This window comes from Pristiophorus japonicus, chromosome 12, assembly GCF_044704955.1.
Source record: "Pristiophorus japonicus isolate sPriJap1 chromosome 12, sPriJap1.hap1, whole genome shotgun sequence".
NCBI lineage: Eukaryota > Metazoa > Chordata > Chondrichthyes > Pristiophoridae > Pristiophorus > Pristiophorus japonicus.
Genome location: NC_091988.1, coordinates 70,724,178 through 70,746,948, shown reverse-complemented (window position 1 = coordinate 70,746,948; position 22,771 = coordinate 70,724,178). Strand labels below are relative to the sequence as shown.

General features: G+C 48.1%; 1 protein-coding gene across 1 annotated transcript in view; it reads right to left on the bottom strand.

Annotated features, from left to right (window-relative positions):
- Nucleotides 1–22,362, bottom strand: part of LOC139276938 (transmembrane protein 43) — a 33,596-nt gene extending 11,234 nt beyond the window's left edge. Inside the window, exons 1-7 of the mRNA XM_070894934.1 lie at nucleotides 22,242–22,362; nucleotides 19,757–19,906; nucleotides 16,473–16,607; nucleotides 15,037–15,131; nucleotides 6,823–6,872; nucleotides 3,965–4,034; nucleotides 1,267–1,337 (exon numbers count right to left, since the gene is read on the bottom strand). Of these exons, the coding sequence (XP_070751035.1) occupies nucleotides 1,267–1,337; nucleotides 3,965–4,034; nucleotides 6,823–6,872; nucleotides 15,037–15,131; nucleotides 16,473–16,607; nucleotides 19,757–19,906; nucleotides 22,242–22,256 (586 nt within the window). The 5' untranslated portion in view covers nucleotides 22,257–22,362. The remainder of the gene's footprint in view (nucleotides 1–1,266; nucleotides 1,338–3,964; nucleotides 4,035–6,822; nucleotides 6,873–15,036; nucleotides 15,132–16,472; nucleotides 16,608–19,756; nucleotides 19,907–22,241) is intronic.
- Nucleotides 22,363–22,771: the final 409 nt, after the last annotated feature.

Genomic DNA, 22,771 nt, shown 5'->3' with positions numbered 1-22,771 from the left:
TGGCCTCCTAGTGTTCCTAGAAGATTCACTAGAATGGTCGCAGGGACAGGTGGTTACACTCATGAAGAAAAGTTTGTAGAGCTGTTGAGTTGAGAGTGGCTTAGCCAGTCGTGTGATGTTAACAAGACTCAATAAAACCCCAACCAGTTGGGTTCGGGGGATCCACAATGGGGCAGGTGGTTGTGAGCCTGGTGGATGAACTGGTAATGTGTAGTGTGATTGTTAAACCTTTGTTAATAAATCAACTAGTTCTTAATAGCAATGTGTTGCTATGATTACTTAAGCAAAGAACCCATGAAGCAAACACATTATACTTGTTTTTCTTCCCACTCGAACAGAATAGGATTCAAAAAGTCATTCAAGTTGCGAAAGGTTTCAAATGATAAAGAGCGAGAGATTGTTCCCGCTGGCAGTTGAATCGGCTACAGAGGGGTGGGGCATAGACTGGGGATTAGCACCAGAGGAATAAAGGGTGCTCCCCGCCTCTCTCTACCTTTAAAACCTTTCTGATAACCCACTGTTACAGCCAATCTTTCAGTTCCCCTTCCCAATCTCTTCCCATGGGTCTGCGTCCGATCCATCGGCTAATCCTAGGCTTTCCTTCCCTCTCTTTAGTGTGCTTTGGGATACTGTCCATGTCACAAGAGGCTTGTGATAAGAACATAAGAATTAGGAGCAGGAGTCGGCCATTTGGCTCCTCGAGCCTGCTCCACCATTCAATATCATGGCTGATCTTCTACCACTTTCCCGCCCAATCCCCATATCCCTTGATTCCCCTACACTCCAAAATCTATCGATCTCCGTCTTGAATATACTCATAGACTGAGCCTCCACAGCCCTCTGGGGTAGAGAATTCCAAAGATTCACCACCCTCCGAGTGAAGAAGTTTCTCCTCATCTCAGTCCTAAATGGCCAACCCCTTATTCTGAGACTGTGACCCCTGGTTCTAAACCCCCCAGCCAGGGGAAACATCCTCCCTGCATCTACCCTGTCAAGCCCTGTAAGAATTTTGTACGTTTCAATGAGATCACCTCTCATTCTTCTAAACTCTAGAGATTATAGTCTACTCAATCTCTCCTCATAGGACAATCCCCCCATCCCAGGAATCAGTCTGGTGAACCTTTGTTGCACTCACTCTATGGCAAGTATATCCTTCCTTAGGTAATGAGACCAAAACTGTGCACAATACTCTCACGGGCCCGATATAATTGCAGTAAGATGTCTTTACTCTTATACTCAAATTCTCGTGTGATTTAACTTGCTTACCTTTAGAGAGGTGAAAATTGCCCAGACCAACATCACCAGACACGGCCATGAATGATTCGACTGCCATAGAACTGAGGGGAAGAGGAAGACAGGAGCAGTTTAGTAGTTGGACCATTTGATCGATTATTGCCCCCGCGAGTGGGCACAGAAATCACACGATGGATTCTACAACAACAAGCATTTAAATAGTGCCTTTAACGTAGTTGTTTTTTCATTCGTTCCGAGATGTGGGCATCACTGGCGAGGCCAGCATTTATTGCCCTTCAATTGTTGCAAGGTGTTTCACGGGCGATTATCAAAAAAAAATTTGCCACCAAGCCATATAAGGAGATATTAGGACAGGCAACCAAAAGCTTGGTCAAAGAGCTTGGTTTTGAGGCGCATCTTAGAGGAGAGGTGGAGAGTTTTAGGGAGGGAATTCCAGAGCTTGGGGCCCAGGTAGTTGAAGGCACTGCCACCAATGGTGGAGCGATAAAATCAGGGATGCTCAAGAGACAAGAATTGGAGGAGCGCAGAGCTCTCGGTGGGTTGTGAAGCTGGAGGAGGTTACAGAGATAGGGAGGGGGCGAGGGCCATGCAAATATTTTAAACAATGAGAATTTAAAAATCGAGGCGTCACTTAACTGGGAGTCAATGTAGGTCAGCGAGCACAGGGGGTAATGGGTGAGCGGAACTTGGTGCGAGTTAGGACACAAGCTGCCGAGTTTTGGATCACCTCTAGTTTACAGAGGTTGCAAGGTAGGAGACCAGCCAGGAGAGTAGTCAAGCCTAGAGGTAACAAAGGCATGGATGAGGGCTTCAGTATGCTCACAGGTTTGTGGAGCTGTTGATCTTCCAATATTTGAAGGGGCTGCTCCTCAAATTCTGGCTGCACTTCAGTCCCACACTCCTGATCTTTGGGCACCCTATGCGGAGGGGAGCGGGCAGGTCCAAGGGCCTCCTCGTAGGACTGCTCCTGGGCACAGCCAAGGGTGCCATCACCCGGTCCAGGCAGCGGGCGGTCGAGGGGGTCGTTCAGCCCAACTGCCTGCCTCTCTTTCGTGCTTACATCCGGGCCGGGGTGTCCCTGGAGATGGAGCACGCGGTGTCCACCGGTACGCTCGCGGCCTTCCGCGAGAGGTGGGCGCCGGAGGGACTGGAGTGCATCATCACCCCTGGCAACCAAATTTGAATTTGAATTTAATGGTTAAAGTTTAATTTGTTTTAATTTGCCGGTTTTAGTGCCCCCCCTTTTAGCCAGAGGGCACTTGTATAATCAACCCCCCCCACCCCCAAAGAAAATATCAAAAAAACAAGGGGGCACCTGAAAAGTTTTTTTTAAAGTGTGTCCCCCCCCAAATCAGGGGGACTTTGATTACTGATACAACTCAAAATAGTTGTGGAGCTGTTGCATGGTGAGTGGCTTAGCCAGTCACGTGATGTTCACAAGACTCAATAAAACCCCAGCCAGTTGGGTCTAGGTAATCCAGATTGAGGTAGGTGGTTGTGAGCCTAGTGAATGAACCAGTAATGTGTAGTGTGATTGTTAAACCTTTGATAATAAACCAACTAGTTCTTAATAGCAATATGTTGCTATGAATACTTAAGCAAAGAATCCATGAAGCAAATACATTACAGCGGGTTTGGTGAAGGAGCGGATATGAGGTCGGAAGACTATTCTTTGAATAAAGGCCCATCAGATCCCGCCCTCCCCAAATACCAACCCTACCCCCGCCCCCCCCCCCCCAATACAGCTTCCAACTGATTCCCAAATGGATCCCCGAGGCAGCGTTCATGAAGATTCCAGCTTTCAGGAAAGGCTGGGCTCGTTCTCTTTGGAAAATGGCCTAATGGAGGTTTATGGTTATGAATGGAATTGTTGAAGGTCAGCCAGACTATTGTTTACAGTGGTATCCGAGGACAAGGTTAGGAGTGTGAGGAGATTAAATGGGTGGGTAGAGTCAGTGATAGGGGAGAGTGTACATGGGTTGTGGGAAGGTTGATGAGTGAAAAGAACTTTATTTGTTGCTTCCTGCTGTCTATGACGCATTCACTGTTGTAATGGGGAGAGGGTAGGCTGGCATTATGGATAAACGTTGTTAATCGGCCGCGGGACCTCCTCCAGCCCAGTAAGGCCGGGATCTTGTAACGAACAATGAGGCCATTCGTCACAGTCAGTCAATCTCTGTTGTCAAAACAAAGATCAAAGTCAAATTCTAACTTGTTCTGTTTAGAATCTGCAACTCTTCCTGATATTTTCAACCCTTTGCTGACCTGTATTTATAAGAAATGTTCCCTGGAACGGCACACTGGACAACTGCTTTTCCCCAGTGCGCCCCATGTGAGAAGCATCTCCCTAGGTGGGAGATCACCCGAGGTGGGCAGTTGACCTCCTGTCCCCCCCGGAGGGATTCGGCCGAGCGGGGGCTTTGCGTTGGCGATTCTGGTCCTGGAAAGGCGGCCGCTGAATGGGGGAGAGGTTGGGGTTTGACTCGAAGCCGACAAGAGAAACAGGGAGCAGTCAGCAGGCCAACCTGGGACGATACAGAGAGCGGGGGAAGACGCCTGGGGGCCGAGGGTAGGAGGACCAGACGAGTCTTTGCAAGCCCCAGCCGCCATGACCGCCAGAGCGGACACATTCCGACGCTCCGCTATCTTGGATTTGAACAACTGGTCTATCGCCATCTAATGCAATTTTCCACTTCGAGAACACTCTTACCTGGGGTTCTTGTGCCCAATTTCACGATCAAAGTTCCTGCTGTTGACAACCTCCGACCTCCACTCGTTATCTGAACAACAAAGGTTGCAGGTCAGTGTCCGGACGGTGACATTAGCCGGTTTCTGATGCGGAGCCGTTTGTGCCTCCCCACCCAGGCTGGTCAGGTGGCTGGGGGAACCAAGCAGGCTGCCCCGTGTCTCGCTCACCCGTCACCCCCTGTGCTCGCTGACCTACACTGGCTCCCAGGCCAACAACGCCTCCAGTTTAAAATTGTCATCCTCGTGTACAAATCCCTCCATGGCCCTCACCCCCTCCCTATTTCTGCAATCTCCTCAAGCCCCCACAACCCTCCGAGATCTCTGCGCTCCCCCAATTCTGGCCTCTTGCACATCTCCCCTCCCCTTCCCTCGATTTCCATCGCTCCACCATTGGTGGCCATGCCTTCAGCTGCCTGGGTCCCAAGTTCTGGAATTCCCTCCCTAAACCTCTCTGCTTCTCTCCTCCTTTGAGACAACCATTAAAATCTCTCTCTTATCAAGCTTCTGGGCTCCCATCCCAGTATTTCCATCTTTAGCTGGCCGTCCCATTTTGTCTGATTACGCCGCCTCTGGCCTTGTTGTTAATTGACGCTGTACAAAGGCAAGTTGTTGCTCTCGCGACCTGTTCAAAAATACACTCGAGGTTTTTTTTTCTTTCACCCTCCTCCGCTGAAGACACCGACACTCCCTGGAGTCCAGTTCTACATATGCAAGCAACCCTCCAGTACCTCACCGCAGTGCTCATGCTGGCAGGTTGTTCGACCCTGAGGGGCATCACAGCTAGGCACAGTTATCACCCAACATTTACACGGGGGTAATGATCAGGAGGGAGACAACTTCATTGATGAGGCTAATTTGGGGGAGGAGAGGGGGGGTTCCCCCCCGCCAAGTGTGGCCCTGTGGAGATGTTCCAGCTCAGCACAAGCTGGGGCTCAAACATGGGGCATTCTCACCGTGCAGGAAAGATTTACAAGAATGGTTCCAGGGATGAGGGATTTCAGTTACGTGGATAGACTGGAGAAGCTGGGGTTGTTCTCCTTGGAGCAGAGAGGGTTGAGAGGAGATTTGATCGAGGTGTTCAAAATCATGAGGGGTCTGGACAGAGTAGATCGAGAGAAACTGTTCCCATTGGTGGAAGGGGCGAGAACCAGAGGACACAGATTTAAGGTGATTGGCAAAAGAACCAAAGGCGACATGAGGAAAAACATTTTTACACAGCGAGTGGTTGGGATCTGGAACTCATTGCCTGAAACTTTGACACGATGGGCCGAAATGGCCTCCTTCCGTGCCCTAAGGTTCCATGAAAGGGTGGTGGAGGCAGATTCAATCGTGGCTTTCAAAAGGGAACTGGATAAGTACCTGAAGGAAAAATTTGCAGGGCTACGGGGAAAGGACGGGGGAGTGGGACTAGCTGAAGTGCTCTTGCAAAGAGCCGGCACGGGCTCGACGGGCCGAATGGTTTTTATGATTATACTGACGATTAAATGAGCATTAACTCATGGCCAACCCCGAGATTACACAAGGTGATGTGGCAGACTAACACAACCTAAAGGCAGATGAGGCCCCTCTAACCTCACCGTACAATGGTCTCGCTTCTCAGCTCAACCAAAAGCCCATTTACAGCAGCTCCTCCATGCTCTTCACTGGATATATCAGCTCAACACACCATAAACTCAGTAAGGCTCAAAAGCAAGAACAACCACAACAATTTGCATTTCTGTAGCGCCTTTAAATGTAGTAAATCGTCCCAAGGCGCTTCACAGGAGCAATGCTAAAACAAAATTTGACACCGAGCCACACAAGGAGATATTAGGACACGTGACCAAAAGCTTGGTCAGAGAGGTAGGTTTTAAGGAGGGTCTTAAAGGAGGAGAGAGGGGTAGAGAGGTGGAGAGGTTTAGGGAGGGAGTTCCAGAGCTCAGGGCCCAGGCAACAGAAGGCACAGCCACCAATAGGTGGAGCTATTGGAAATCAGGGATGCGGGAGAGGGCAGAATTGGAGGAGCGCAGAGATCTGAGGGTTGTGGGGCTGGAGGAGATTACAGAGATAGGGAGGGCCGAGGTCATGGAGGGATTTGAAAACAAGGATGAGAATTTTGAAAACGAGGCGTTGCTTAAACGGGAGCCAATGTAGGTCAGCGAGCACAGGGGGTGATGGGTGAGCGGGACTTGGTGCGAGTTAGGACAGAGGCAGCCGAGTTTTGGATCACTTCTAGTTTACGTAGGGTAGAATGTGGGAAGCCAGCCGGGAGTGTGTTGGAATAGTGAAGTCTAGAGGTAACAAAGGCACGGATGAGGGTTTCAGCAGCGGATGAGCTGAGGCAAGGGTGGAGACGGGCGATGTTACGGAGGTGGAAATAGGCGGTTGTAATGTATGCACAGAGAGAGAGAGGTGGAGAGGTTTAGGGAGGGAATTCCAGAGCTTGGTGTCCGGCGTCTGGAGACACGGCCGATAAGGGTGGAGCGATGGAAATCGGGGATGCGGGAGAGAGCAGAATTAGAGGAGCGCAGAGAACTCGGGGGATTGTGAGGCTGGAGGAGGTTACAGAGAAATGGAGGGGCGAGGGCCACGGAGGGATTTGAAAGCAATGATGAGAATTTTAAAAATCGAGGCGTTGCCGGACCGGGAGCCAATGTAGGTCAGCGAGCACATGGGGTGATGGGTAACCAGAGGCCATGGATTGTGTGTTACACGGCAGGACAGCCCTTGTCTTATAAAACAAACGCAACACCTGACTCAACAGCGAGCAACACGACAGGAGATGTGCTAGTATTGAATAAAACCGGGCGGGTGTCGATCTTTTGAACAGTAGGTACTTACTGTACGAATATCTGGTCTCTGTCTTCTTCTCACCATCTTCTTCATATTCCCTGGGGATAGAATCTCAGCAATTAATTTCGATAGAGTGGCAGGACAGGCTCGAGGGGCTGAATGGCCTACTCTTGTTCATGCGTTCATCAAGTTACGAGTGTACCGCACATGAACAGGCCATTCGGCCCATCACTTCCGTGCCGGTGTTTATGCCCCACACCAGCCTCCTCCCACTCCTCTTCATCTCACCCTATCACCATATCCTCCGATTCCTTTCTCCCTCGTGTTTATCCAGCTTCCCCTTAAATCTATCTATACTATTCGCCTCAACCACTCCCTGTGGCAGCGAGTTCCACATTCTCACCACTCTCTGGGTAAAGAGGTCCTCCTGAATTCCCTGTTGGATTTATTAGTGACTGTTTTATATTGATGGCCCCTAGTTCTGGTCTCCCCCACAAGCAGAAACATCTTCTCTACGTCTAACCTATCAAAACTTTTCAGAATTTTAAAGGCCTCGATCAGGTCACCCCTCAACCTTCTCTTTTCTAGAGAAAGGGGACCCAGCCTGTTCAGCCTTTCCTGATTAAATATATCCCCTCAATTCTGGTTGTGAATCTATTTTGCATCCTCTCCAGTGCCTCTCTATAATATGGCGACCAGAACTATACGCAGTGTTTCCAATGTGGTCTAAGAACATAAGAAATAGGAGCAGGAGTAGGCCATTTAGCCCCTCGAACCTGCTCCGCCATTCAGAAAGATCATGGCTGATCTGATCATGGGCTCAGCTCCACTTCCCTACCCGCTCCCCATAACCCTTTACTCCCTTATCGCTCAAAAATCTGTCCATCTCCGCCTTAAATATATTTAATGACTCAACCTCCACAGCTCTCTGGGGCAAAGAATTCCACAGATTTACAACCCTCTGAGAAGAAATTCCTCTTCATCTCAGTTTTAAATGGGCGGCCCCTTATTCTGAAACGATGCCCCCTAGTTTTAGTTTCCCCCAAGAGTGGAAATATCCTCTCTGCATCCACCTTGTCGAGCCTCCTTATTATCTTATATGTTTCGATAAGATCACCTCTCATTCTTCTGAACTCCAATGAGTATAGGCCCAACCTACTCAACCTATCCTCATAAGTTAACCCCCTTATCCCCGGAATCAACCGCGTGAACCTTCTCTGAACAGCCTCCAATGCAAGTATATCCTTCCTTAAATACAGAGACCAAAACTGTACGCAGTACTCCAGGTGTGGCCTCACCAATACCCTGTACAGTTGGAGCAGGGCTTCTCTGCTTTTATACTCTATCCCCCTTGCAATAAAGGCCAACATTCCATTTGCCTTCCTGATTACTTGCTGTACCTGCATACTAACTTTTTGTGTTTCATGCACAAGGACCCCCAGGTCCCTCTGTACTGCAGCACTTTGCAATTTTTCACCATTTAAATTATAATTTGATTTTCTATTTTTTTCTGCCAAAGTGGATAACCTCACATTTTCTCACATTATACTCCACCTGCCAAATTTTTGCCCACTCACTTAGCATAACTTCTCTACTTTTCAATTCTATCCCTCCAGCAGTGAGCCCCAATGCTTGTTTTTTTTTTTAAAATGGCCTTATTAATCTATGCTGTTACTTTAATAATTTATGATATTATTTAAGCAGTATAATAAGCATCAAAATGGGGTAGAGGAACAAAGGGATCTGGGGGTACACATTCACAAATCATTAAAAGTAGCGATGCCGGTTAATGAAACCATAAAACTGGTTCCAGGGTCACCGACTGCCGTCTGGGACCTCATCACAAGTATTCGAAAGGGATCGCGAGGAGGGTGGAGGAGGGGAGGAGTGGGATCGCTGAATAGCAATTGGGAACCAGAAATCTGCCAATGCTTCTGCCCCATTTTCCTGGGGACACCCCTACTGCCACCAGAGCCGACATGGACAGGCTCAGCACTGGTCAAGGAACCAACCTGGGTCCCTCAGCACACCAGCAAGCACCTCTTATACCCACTGCCACCTTCTTAAGTGGCGCCAAGAAAGAAAGGGAATGTGCATTTTTATAGTGCCTTTCACATTCGAGACGCCCGAGGTGCTTTAGTTACTTAGCGTAGCGCAGTCACTGTTGTGATGTGGGAAATGCGGCAGCCAATGTGCGCAAAGCAAGCTCCCACACACAGCAATGTGATGATGACCAGATCATCTGTTTTTAGTGATGTTGGCTGAGGGATAAATATCGGCCCCCTGGACACCGGGGAGAACTCCCCTGCTCTTGTTTGAAAATAGTGGCCGTGGGATCTGTTGTCTAGACAAATGTAGCTGTCACTCTGAGCATAGCAAGTTCAAACGTACAACAGACAATCCCACAGCACTATTGATGATCTGATGATCTGGGTCATTTCTCTTTACATACCTATAGAAACTTTTGCAATCCGCCTTAATGTTCCCTGCAAGCTTCTTCTCGTACTCCATTTTCCCTGCCCTAATCAAACCCTTTGTCCTCCTCTGCTGAGTTCTAAATTTCTCCCAGTCCCCGGGTTCACTGCTATTAAGGCGGAAGAGTGACCATAATATGGTGCAATTCTGCATTAGGATGGAGAATGAAACAGTTAATTCAGAGACCATGGTCCAGAACTTAAAGAAGGGTAACTTTGAAGGTATGAGGCGTGAATTGGCTAGGATAGATTGGCGAATGATACTTAAGGGGTTGACTGTGGATGGGCAATGGCAGATATTTAGAGACTGCATGGATGAACTACAACAATTGTACATTCCTGTCTGGCGTAAAAATAAAAAAGGGAAGGTGGCTATCAAGGGAAATCAGGGATAGTATTAAAGCCAAGGAGGTGGCATACAAATTGGCTAGAAATAGCAGTGAACCCGGGGACTGGGAGAAATTTAGAACTCAGCAGAGGAGGACAAAGGGTTTGATTAGGGCAGGGAAAATGGAGTACGAGAAGAAGCTTGCAGGGAACATTAAGGCGGATTGCAAAAGTTTCTATAGATATGTAAAGAGAAAAAGGTTAGTAAAGACAAACGTAGGTCCCTTGCAGTCAGAATCAGGGGAAGTCATAACGGGGAACAAAGAAATGGCAGACCAATTGAACAAGTACTTTGGTTCTGTATTCACTAAGGAGGACACCAACAACCTTCCGGATATAAAAGGGGTCAGAGGGTCTAGTAAGGAGGAGGAACTGAGGGAAATCTTTATTAGTCGGGAAATTGTGTTGGAGAAATTGATGGGATTGAAGGCCGATAAATCCCCAGGGCCTGATGGACTGCATCCCAGAGTACTTAAGGAGGTGGCCTTGGAAATAGCGGATGCATTGACAGTCATTTTCCAACATTCCATTGACTCTGGATCAGTTCCTATCGAGTGGAGGGTAGCCAATGTAACCCCACTTTTTAAAAAAGGAGGGAGAGAGAAAACAGGGAATTATAGACCGGTCAGCCTGACCTCAAGGATGTCATAGCAGTGCATTTGGAAAATGGTGACATGATAGGTCCAAGTCAGCATGGATTTGTGAAAGGGAAATCATGCTTGACAAATCTTCTGGAATTTTTTGAGGATGTTTCCAGTAAAGTGGACAAGGGAGAACCAGTTGATGTGGTATATTTGGACTTTCAGAAGGCTTTCGACAAGGTCCCACACAAGAGATTAATGTGCAAAGTTAAAGCACATGGGATTTGGGGTAGTGTGCTGACGTGGATTGAGAACTGGTTGTCAGACAGGAAGCAAAGAGTAGGAGTAAATGGGGACTTTTCAGAATGGCAGGCAGTGACTAGTGGGGTACCGCAAGGTTCTGTGCTGGGGCCCCAGCTGTTTACATTGTACATTAATGATTTAGACGAGGGGATTAAATGTAGTATCTCCAAATTTGCGGATGACACTAAGTTGGGTGGCAGTGTGAGCTGCGAGGAGGATGCTATGAGGCTGCAGAGTGACTTGGATAGGTTAGGTGAGTGGGCAAATGCATGGCAGATGAAGTATAATGTGGATAAATGTGAGGTTATCCACTTTGGTGGTAAAAACAGAGAGACAGACTATTATCTGAATGGTGACAGATTAGGAAAAGGGGAGGTGCAACGAGACCTGGGTGTCATGGTACATCAGTCATTGAAGGCTGGCATGCAGGTACAGCAGGCGGTTAAGAAAGCAAATGGCATTTTGGCCTTCATAGCGAGGGAATTTGAGTACAGGGGCAGGGAGGTGTTGCTACAGTTGTACAGGGCCTTGGTGAGGCCACACCTGGAGTATTGTGTACAGTTTTGGTCTCCTAACTTGAGGAAGGACATTCTTGCTATTGAGGGAGTGCAGCGAAGATTCACCAGACTGATTCCCGGGATGGTGGGACTGACCTATCAAGAAAGACTGGATCAACTGGGCTTGTATTCACTCGAGTTCAGAAGAATGAGAGGGGACCTCATAGAAACGTTTAAAATTCTGACGGGTTTAGACAGGTTAGATGCAGGAAGAATATTCCCAATGTTGGGGAAGTCCAGAACCAGGGGTCACAGTCTAAGGATAAGGGATAAGCCATTTAAGACCGAGATGAGGAGAAACTTCTTCACCCAGAGAAACATAGAAACATAGAAACATAGAAAATAGGTGCAGGAGCAGGCCATTCAGCCCTTCTAGCCTGCACCGCCATTCAATGAGTTCATGGCTGAACATGCAACTTCAGTACCCCATTCCTGCTTTCTCACCATACCCCTTGATCCCCCGAGTAGTAAGGACTCCATCTAACTCCTTTTCGAATATATTTAGTGAATTGGCCTCAACAACTTTCTGTGGAAGAGAATTCCACAGGTTCACCACTCTCTGGGTGAAGAAATTCCTCCTCATCTCGGTCCAAAATGGCTTACCCCTTATCCTTAGACTGTGTCCCCTGGTTCTGGACTTCCCCAACATTGGGAACATTCTTCCTGCATCTAACCTGTCTAACCCCGTCAGAATTTTAAACGTTTCTATGAGGTCCCCTCTCATTCTTCTGAACTCCAGTGAATACAAGCCCAGTTGATCCAGTCTTTCTTGATAGGTCAGTCCCGTCATCCCGGGAATCAGTCTGGTGAACGTTCGCTGCACTCCCTCAATAGCAAGAATGTCCTTCCTCAGGTTAGGAGACCAAAACTGTACACAATACTCCAGGTGTGGCCTCACCAAGGCCCTGTACAACTGTAGCAACACCTCCCTGCCCCTGTACTCAAATCCCCTCGCTATGAAGGCCAACATGCCATTTGCTTTCTTAACCGCCTGCTGTACCTGCATGCCAACCTTCAATGACTGATGTACCATGACACCCAGGTCTCGTTGCACTCCCCTTTTCCTAATCTGTCACCATTCAGATAATAGTCTGTCTCTCTGTTTTTACCACCAAAGTGGATAACCTCACATTTATCCACATTATACTTCATCTGCCATGCATTTGCCCACTCACCTAACCTATCCAGGTCACTCTGCAGCCTCATAGCATCCTCCTCGCAGCTCACACTGCCACCTAACTTAGTGTCATCCGCAAATTTGGAGATACTACATTTAATCCCCTCGTCTAAATCATTAATGTACAATGTAAACAGCTGGGGCCCCAGCACAGAACCTTGCGGTACCCCACTAGTCACTGCCTGCCATTCTGAAAAGTCCCCATTTACTCCTACTCTTTGCTTCCTGTCTGACAACCAGTTCTCAATCCACGTCAGCACACTACCCCCAATCCCATGTGCTTTAACTTTGCACATTAATCTCTTGTGTGGGACCTTGTCGAAAGCCTTCTGAAAGTCCAAATATACCACATCAACTGGTTCTCCCTTGTCCACTTTACTGGAAACATCCTCAAAAAATTCCAGAAGATTTGTCAAGCATGATTTCCCTTTCACAAATCCATGCTGACTTGGACCTATCATATCACCTCTTTCCAAATGCACTGCTATGACATCATTAATAATTGATTCCATCATTTTACCCACTACCGATGTCAGGCTGACCGGTCTATAATTCCCTGTTATCTCTCTTCCCTCCTTTTTTAAAAAGTGGGGTTACATTGGCTACCCTCCACTCAATAGGAACTGATCCAGAGTCAATGGAATGTTGGAAAATGACAGTCAATGCATCCACTATTTCCAAGGCCACCTCCTTAAGTACTCTGGGATGCAGTCCATCAGGCCCTGGGGATTTATCGGCCTTCAATCCCATCAATTTCCCCAACACAATTTCCCGACTAATAAGGATTTCCCTCAGTTCCTCCTCCTTACTAGACCCTCCGACCCCTTTTATATCCGGAAGGTTGTTTGTGTCCTCCTCAGTGAATACCGAACCAAAGTACTTGTTCAATTGGTCCGCCATTTCTTTGTTCCCCGTTATGACTTCCCCTGATTCTGACTGCAGGGGATCTACGTTTGTCTTTACTAACCTTTTTCTCTTTACATATCTATAGAAACTTTTGCAATCCGTCTTAATGTTCCCTGCAAGCTTCTTCTCGTACTCCATTTTCCCTGCCCTAATCAAACCCTTTGTCCTCCTCTGCTGAGTTCTAAATTTCTCCCAGTCCCCGGGTTCGCTGCTATTTCTGGCCAATTTGTATGCCACTTCCTTGGCTTTAATACTATCCCTGATTTCCCTTGATAGCCACGGTTGAGCCACCTTCCCTTTTTTATTTTTACGCCAGACAGGAATGTACAATTGTTGTAGTTCATCCATGCGGTCTCTAAATGTCTTCCATTGCCCATCCACAGTCAACCCCTTCAGTATCATTCGCCAATCTATCCTAGCCAATTCACGCCTCATACCTTCAAAGTTACCCTTCTTTTAAGTTCTGGACCATGGTCTCTGAATTAACTGTTTCATTCTCCATCCTAATGCCATATTATGGTCACTCTTCCCCAAGGGGTCTCGCACAACGAGATTGCTAATTAATCCTCTCTCATTACACAACACCCAGTCTAAGATGGCCTCCCCCCTAGTTGGTTCCTCGACATATTGGTCTAAAAAACCATCCCTTATGCACTCCAGGAAATCCTCCCCCACCGTATTGCTTCCAGTTTGGTTAACCCAATCTGTGTGCATATTAAAGTCACCCATTATAACTGCTGCACCTTTATTGCACGCACCCCTAATTTCATGTTTGAGAGTGGTGAACCTGTGGAATTCTCTACCACAGAAAGTAGTTGAGGCCAATTCACTAAATATATTCAAAAGGGAGTTAGATGAAGTCCTTACTACTCCGGGGATCAAGGGGTATGGCGAGAAAACAGGAAGGGGATACTGAAGTTGCATGTTCAGCCATGAACTCATTGAATGGCGGTGCAGGCTAGAAGGGCTGAATGGCCTACTCCTGCACCTATTTTCTATGTTTATATGTTTCTATGTCACATTGCTGTATGTGGGAGCTTGCTGTGCATAAATTGGCTGCCGTGTTTCCCACATTCCAACAGTGACTACACTTCAAAAAGTACTTCATTGGCTGCAAAGCGCTTCGGGACGACCAGAGGAAGTGAACGACGCTATAATCAATGCAAGAATTTTACTCATTGCATCATGAAAGAAAGAAATACTTGCATTTCGAAAGCGCCTTTCATGACCACACCGGACGTCTCAAAGCGCTTTACAGCCGATGAAGTACTTTCGGAGTGTCGTCACTGTTGTAATGTGGGAAACCCGGCAGCCAATTTGCGCACAGCAAGCTCCCACAAACAGCAATGTGATAATGACCAGATACTTTCCACGTTCTGTTTTAGATATTGATTGAAGGATAAATATTGGCTCCAGGACACTGGGAAGAGCTCCCCTGCTCTTCTTCAAAATAGTGCCATGGGATCTTTTATGTCCACCTGAGAGGGCAGACGGGGCCTCGGTTTAACGTCTTGTCCAAAAGATGGCACCTCTGACAGTGCAGCATTCCCTCAGTACTGCCCCTCCGACAGTGCAGCACTCCCTCAGTACTGCCCCTCCGACAGTGCAGCACTCCCTCAGTACTGCCCCTCCGACAGTGCAGCACTCCCTCAGTACTGCCCCTCCGACAGTGCAGCACTCCCTCAGTACTGCCCCTCCAACAATGCAGCACTCCCTCAGCACTGCACTGGAGTGTCAGCCTAGATTTATGTGCTCAAGTTCCTGGAGTGGGACTTGAACCCACAACCTTCAGACTCAGAGGCGAGAGTGCTACCCACTGAGCCACAGCTGACAGAATGCCTCACTGCTTGAATTCCTGCCGCCCCCCCATCACTGACCTCGATTCCTCGAATTCCACCCACTGGTACATTTCCACACGGCGCTGCAGCTTCACCACGTGGAGGGAGACCCCATAGTTTGGGTCGTAAAGCGGCTGAGAGAAAGGAAAACACAACAGACGTGAACAAGGCACCTCCCAAGTGCCCCTCGCTGGATCCTGAGGATCACTGAACCCCACAATACGGCACCATCTACAAACTAAACAACAAACTATCTGCAATGTGTTTGCTTCAGAATTCATAGCAACACATCGCTATTCAGAACTAGTTGGTTTATTGGCAACGGTTTAACAATCACACTACACATTACCAGTTCATCCACTAGGCTCATAACTGCGTACCTCATCGTGGGTTCCCCTGAACCCAACTGGCTGGGGTTTTATTAAATCTTGTAAACATCACGTGACTGGCTAAGCCACTCACAATACATACATTACACTATCCAATGCAACAACAGAAAATTGTATTTATATAGCGCCGTTAACGGAGTGAAAATGTCCCAAGGTGCATCACAGGAGTGTAAACAAACAGGATTTAATACTGAGCAACATACGGAGAAATTAGCGCAGGTAACCAAAATCTGGGTCAAACAGCTAGGTTTTAAGAAGCGTCTTAAAGGAGGAGAGAGAGGTAGAGAGGTTTAGGGAGGGAGTTCCAGAGCTTAGCACCCAGGCAGCTGAAGGCACGGCCACCAATGGTGGAGTGAAGAAAATCAGGGCTGCTCAAGAGGCCAGAATTGGAGGAGCGCAGATATCTCGGGGGGGTTGTAGGGCTGGAGGTTACAGGGATAGGGAGGGGCGAGTCCATGGGGTGATTTGAACACAAGGATGAGAATTTTAAAGTCGAGGCATTGCCGGACTTGTAGCTGATGTCAGTTATGCAGGAACTAACATGCCCCCCACCCACCCCCGAAGAGGAGACCTGGATCTAGATTGTAACCATCAGCCCCCAGCACTTGATGCCTTGCGCTAATAAATGCAGCATCAATGGGATGAGGCAGTAACGGCAGAAGATGCCAGAGAAAATGGACCATTCGCGAGAGGGCAGGAAGCTCAAATTTACACATGATAATCAACGGGTCACGTGTTCTACTCGTTACACATGGGCGGCCATTAGGACCAAAGAGCTCATCCCTGCGACAGATCTGAACCCTACCCTCTCCCCATATCCCCGAACTCCACCTTCTCCCTATACCCCTCAACCCCACCCACCCACCTTCTCTCCATATCCCTTAACCTCACCCACCTTCTCCCCATATCCCCCAACACCATTTACCCACCTTTTCCCCATATCCCTCAACCCTACCTACCCACCTTCTCCCCATATCCCTCAATGGTCCTTCTTACTCTGGACAGCCTCAGCTTTAACTTGTCCCCTTGGGATGTGAACTCTTCACCAGAGGGAACTATTTACAAAACAGAATACTCGCCACTCACCTGCGTGGTCATAAGTGGTCCTGTCAGATGCACCAGTTTCCAGTCATTTTGAGGTAGCGGAGTGAAGATGTCTTTCAAGGACACAACAAGGGAAAGGCCCTCATCCAGGGACTTCTGTGTTCTGACACACCTCCCCTGCACAAAAAGGAGTGTTAGATCCCATCGCTTTTGGGGAGATGCATGCAGGCTAAGCAAGAACAAGGTGAAACTCACTCAGTGCTGGACACAACAGCTGAAGTCAACAATAGCAAAAACTTGCATTTATACAGCGCCTTTAAATGTAATAAAATGTCACAAGGCGTTTCAAAAGGAGCGTTATCAAACAAAATGTGACACTGAGCCACCTAAGGAGATATCAGCGCAGGTGACCAAAAAGCTTGGTCAAAGAGGTACGTTTTAAGGAGAGTCTTAAAGGAGGAGAGGTAGGTAGAGAGGCATAGAGGGTTAGGGAGGGAGTTCCAGAGCTTGGGGCCTAGTCAGCTGAAGACACGGCAACCAATGGTTGAGCGATTATAATCAGGGATTCTCAGGAGGGCAGAATTAGAGGAGCACAGTCAGCTCGGGGGGTTGTGGAGCTGGAGAAGGTTACAGAGATAGGGAGGGGCGAGGCCATGGAGGGATTTGAAAACAAGGATGAGAATTCTGAAATCGAAGCATTGCCAGACCGGGAGCCAATGTAGGTCAGCGAGCACAGGGGGTGATGGGTGAGTGGGACTTGGTGCGAGTTAGGACACGGGTGGCTGAGTTTTGGATGAGCTCAAGTTTACAAAGGGTGGAAGGTGGGAGGCCAGCCAGTAGAGCGTGGGAATAGTCAAGTCTGAAGGTAACAAAGGCATGGACGAGGTTCAATAAATGGGCCAAAACCCCCCGAGCAGGAAGCCAGAATGGTCAGCTAGCGTAAAAGAAAGCCCCTTTCACGACCTCAGGATGTCTCAAAGCGCGTTACTTTTGGAGTGTAGTCACTGTTGTAATGTAGGAAACGCAGCAACCAACTTCGCCCAGTAAGCTCCCCAAAACAGCAGTGTCATAATGACCAGATAATGGACCTGAAATTCCGATTTCCCGGGTCCATAAGAGGTTCCTATGGACCTGGGAAAGCATCAGAAAAGCTGGTTTCCAGCGTGCAATGTGCATATGCTGAAAACCAACATTTCCAATCTGTCAAGTTTTTGGTCTTGACAGATGGCCGCATTTCGGGAGCGAGGACACTTGCAGGATAAGACTTCCGATACTTACGAATATCTTGCCTTGCAAATGTCCTTTAAAATCCTGCGCCTGAAAAAGCAAGCGTAGAGCCTTCTTTTACCGGCGCGTGGTTAAAAATACATATACAAATAAAAAATAAAGTTATAAAAGCACTTTAAAAACCCTCCCCACTAAGGTAAGTTTATTTTAAATGTTAATAAAATTGTTTTCTTTTAAAGTCAGAAATTTTTTTTTTTTTTATAACAACTTTAATTTAAATGCATTTTAATTGTGTACTTTATTTTTGGTTTTTAAGTGTTTGGGGGTGGGGGGGTTCTCATTCATAGCAATAGAAGTTCCGTACTTGGAACTCCTATTGCTATGAATGAGAAACTACACTGTACCTGATTGGCTGCTGTTACTAGATCACGGCCTGCGCACGTCCCCACGTGCACGAGCTGCACGCGCAGTCACCTCTGGGCCTCAGGCTCGGAAGTTCGAACGGTCGCAGCAGCAGCAGCAGGTAAGTGCATATCTTTTTGCTTTTTTTAAGATCGTTTCCCTGCGGGAATAGTGTTACCGGAATTTCAGGGCCATTGCTGATTGAGGAATAAATATTGGCCGCAGGACACCGGGGAGAACTCTCCCGCTCTTCTCTAAAATAGTACCCTGGGATATTTTACATCCACCTGAGGGGGCAGACGGGGCCTCGGTTTATCGTCTCATTAGAAAGATGGCCCCTCCGACAGTGCAACGCTCCCTCAGTACTGCCCATTCAACAGTGCAGCACTCCTTTAGTACTGCCCCTCCGAAGGTGCAGCACTCCTTTAGTACTGCCCCTCCGACAGTGCAGCACTCCTTTAGTACTGCCCCTCCGACAGTGCAGCACTCCTTTAGTACTGCCCCTCCGACAGTGCAGCACTCCTTTAGTACTGCCTCTCCGACAGTGCAGCACTCCTTTAGTACTGCCCCTCCGACAGTGCAGCACTCCCTCAGTACTGCCCCTCCGACAGTGCAGCACTCCCTCAGTACTGCTCCTCCGACAGTGCAGCACTCCTTTAGTACTGCCCCTCCGACAGTGCAGCACTCCCTCATACTGCTCTGGAGTGTTGGCCTGGATTAGGGGCTCAAGAATCATAGAATAGTATAGCACAGAAGGAGGCTATTCGGCCCGTTGAGTCTGTGCCGGCTCTTTCAAAGAGCAATGCGGTTAGTCCCACTCCCCCGCTCTTTCCTCATATCCCTGCAATGTTTTCTCCAAGTATTTATCCAATTCCCTTTTGAAAGCCACAATCGAATCTACCACCACCACCCTCTCAGACAGTGCATTCCAGATCCTAGCCACTCGCTGCTTAAAGAAGTATTTCCTCATGTCGCCTTTGGTTCTTCTGCCAATCACCTTAAATCCGTGCCCTCTGGTTGTCGACCCTTCCGACAATGGGAACAGTTTCTCCTTATTTACTCTATCAAAACCCCTTCATGATTTTGAACACCTCTATCAAATCTCCTCTCAACCTTCTCTGCTCTATGGAGAACAACCCCAGCTTCTCCAGTCTCTCCACATAACTGTAATCCCTCAGCCCTGAAAGCATTCTAGTAAATCTCTTCTGTACTCTCTCCAAAGCCTTCACGTCCTTCCTAAAGTGTGGTGCCCAGAATTGGACACAACACTCCAGCTGGGGCTGAACTAGTGTTTTATAAATGTTCAGCATAACGTCTTGGTTTTTGTGCTCTGTGCCTCTATTCATAAAGCTCAGGATCCTGTGTGCTTTTGTTAATCTGCCCTGCCACCTTCAAAGATTTGGACACAAACATTCCCGGGTCTCTCTGTTCTTGCACCCTCTTTAAAATTGCATCATTTAGTACACACGGTCTCTTCATTCTTCCTACCAAAATGTATCACCTCACACTTCTCTGCATTGAATTTCATCTGCCAAGTTCCTGGAGTGGGACTTGAACCCACAACCTCCTGACAGAGAGAGACAGAGACAGAGACAGAGACAACCCACTGAGCCACGGCCGACACCAATGTGACACAAAGCAAACTGGTTAACACCTCCTACCCAGAGACCAGCGTGCAACCCGTCCCTGCCACCTACCTCATTGGTGAAGAGGAGATAGAAGGAGAGAAGGAAAGCAACCAGCCCGGTCAACATCCCCCCCACAGTCTCCCCGAGACGCTCCAGGAAGCCGGGTGTCTTCTGATTGGTGACCTTCACATGCGCATCACTGTTGCTTCCTTCCGAGTGCTGTGGAAACAGAACGAGAGAGAAAAATTAAATCAAGAATCCAAACCATAAACATCAACGCGAGTGAAAATATCAGGCATTTGTACAGCAGTGATACCATTTTAAAAATGTGTTTATTGCCCATTCCTAGTTGTCATGAAAGAAAGGCTTGGATTTATATAGCGCTTTTCGCGACCCTCGGACATCCCAAAGCGTTTTACAGCCAATGAAGTGCTTTTGAAGTGTATTCACTGTTGTAATGTGGGAAACGCGGTAGCCAACTTGTGCACAGCAAGCTCCCACAAACAGCAATGTGATAATGACCAGACAACCTATTTTTAGCGATGTTGATTGAGGGATAAATATTGGCCAGGTCACCGGGGAGAACTCACCTGCTCTTCTTCGAAATAGTGCAGTGGCATCTTTTACATCCACCCGAGAGAGCAGACGGTGCCTCGGTTTATCGTCTCATCCGAAAGACGGCACCTCCGACAGTGCAGCGTTCCTTCAGCACTGCACTGGGAGTGTCAGCCTAGATTTTTGTGCTCAAGTCCTCGGAGTGGGACTTGAACCCACAACCTTCTGACTCAAGAGGCGAATGTGCTGCCCACTGAACCACGGCTGACACTGGCATAGGATAGAAATAATGTCTGGACAGTTTCCTACTCTTTGTCGAATAGCTCTATCCTCCCTGAATAGGCATCCATTTTACATCTTATCTGAAGGACAGCACCTCCAACAGTACACGCCAGTCGTCACACGATACGATAATGGAATTGTTGACTAATCACAACAATCAAGTGAAAAGATGGTGGTGAGCCGTCTCCTTGAACCGCTGCTAACGGTCTGCTACAGACTGGGGAGCTGGCTAGGCAGTTGGGTGTTAAACATGTTGGAGTGGGACTGGAGTCACAGACAGGCCAGAACTGGGATCCCAGTTGGGTTTTTAATACAATCCGGTAGCTTTGATGTTCATTTTGCTTTTCTCTGGTGCTCCCACAAAATGATCAGAATTGGCCCCGGAATTTGCGGTGAAGCAAAGGCGATCGCCGCTGGTCCCGAGGAAGCTGCCTGCAAGAATCTCGCCATCGCGGTGGCCAGAAGTTTGTTTTTGTTGCCTTGCAGTATAATGGGGAATCCCTAACGCGAGCTACAGTAACATCAACAAGCTGTCTAAGCAGCCAATCACAGGGAACCAGAAAATGAGAACCTGCTTTTATTCTGACTTTTAAAAAAAAATGTTAGGGGGCAAAATAAAGATTGGGGCTCTCACATGGGGATCAGATAGAGCCTGAAATAATGAACAAACTTCAAAACAAATAATTTTTTTAAAGTTTCTTAAAAATTGTAATTGTTTTATTAAAATGGAGAAATTTGACACTCCACAAAATGTTAATGAGTTTTTCAGGGCCAGAACATTTGCTGTGCAGTCCTTACGCTGTCAAAACCCCGGTTACACCCAATCCAACAAGGTCTAACATATATTAGCGCGGAAAAGCCCACGTTTCCATCAGTTTGACTCATTACGGATTGGCGGTTATGGGGGGGGGGGGCACAGCCAGTGTTGGAGCAGCGAATCACTGACCACAACGTCAGGATTTCCGTGTTAGGGTGCACATGCGCTAAATTCTGAAATTGCGGTCAGTTTCAAAGGGGTAATAACGACGAACGCTGTTACTTTCTGCCGCAAATTCCAGGCCGCTGAATTACATGTCTCATGGTAGGATTTAAATTGACGAGCTCTCTGGGTTTAAGAGCCCGGCACCACAACCACCGCAGTACCATTCCGTGCAGTGCCATCATCTGGGCAGAATATTGGGGAGGGAGCATGAGGGTGGAGAGAGCGAGAACAAGGGGGGAGAGGGCAACAGGAACTGGGCTAGCCCCTTCTTTACAGGGGAGGGGAGAGGGGGTACCAGAGACCACAGTCCCTGTGTCCGATGGGGGGGGGGGGGGTTGTGTAGCAGAGACCACAGTCACTGTGCCATGGGGGTGAGGGGAAGGAGGTTGTGTATCAGAGACCACAGTCACTGTGCCCAGGGGAGGGGAGGGGGGGGAGCTGTGTATCAGAGACTACAATCCCTGTGCCCAGGGGATTGGGGGGGGGGGGGAGGGAAAGGAGGTTGTGTATCAGAGACCACAGTCCCTGTGTCCAGGGGAGGGGAAGAGGGAGCTTGGCTTTCTGCAGTACAAGGCTGTGCCACGTGGACTGGTTGGGGGAGTTGAGCTGACAGGACCCTTCCCCTAGCAACAACTGCAGACATACAGCAATGTTTCACATCTGCAACCCACATTAACGCATCAGTACAATTTTTTATATATATCTAAAGTTGCATTTGAAGTTTTGGGGACTTACATGAAGTCTCGCCATAGTGGCCCTCCCGATACAACGCAGTGCACACAGCACAATATGACTTTAAACTCCCAGCACCTTCACTTCCGACCTTCTCTGGAAAGATACATTCCGCGCGTGCGCACTCCGGGGGTTTCGCGTGGAGCATGCCGGGGGCTGTAGTTCTCCCAAACCCCGCGCGGGGGCTGCCGGGAGTTGTAGTCGCCATGGCACCACAGGGAGGCCTGGAATTGATCACACAAGAATAATTCAGAACATTATTAAAATGGCATTCTCTCTTCTTAACTTCATTACACTGTTTAACAAGTTAAGTAGGGGGGATACAAAATATGCTTTAATATGTAAAACTCAGAAAGAAAGACTTGCATTTCAAAGCGCCTTTCACGACCACCGGACATCTCAAAGCACTTTACAGCCAATGAAGTCCTTTTGGAGTGTAGTCACTGTTGTAATGTAGGAAATGCAGCAGCCAATTTGCTCCCACAAATATTGGCCAGGACACTGGGGCGAACTCCCCCTGCTCTTCATCAAAA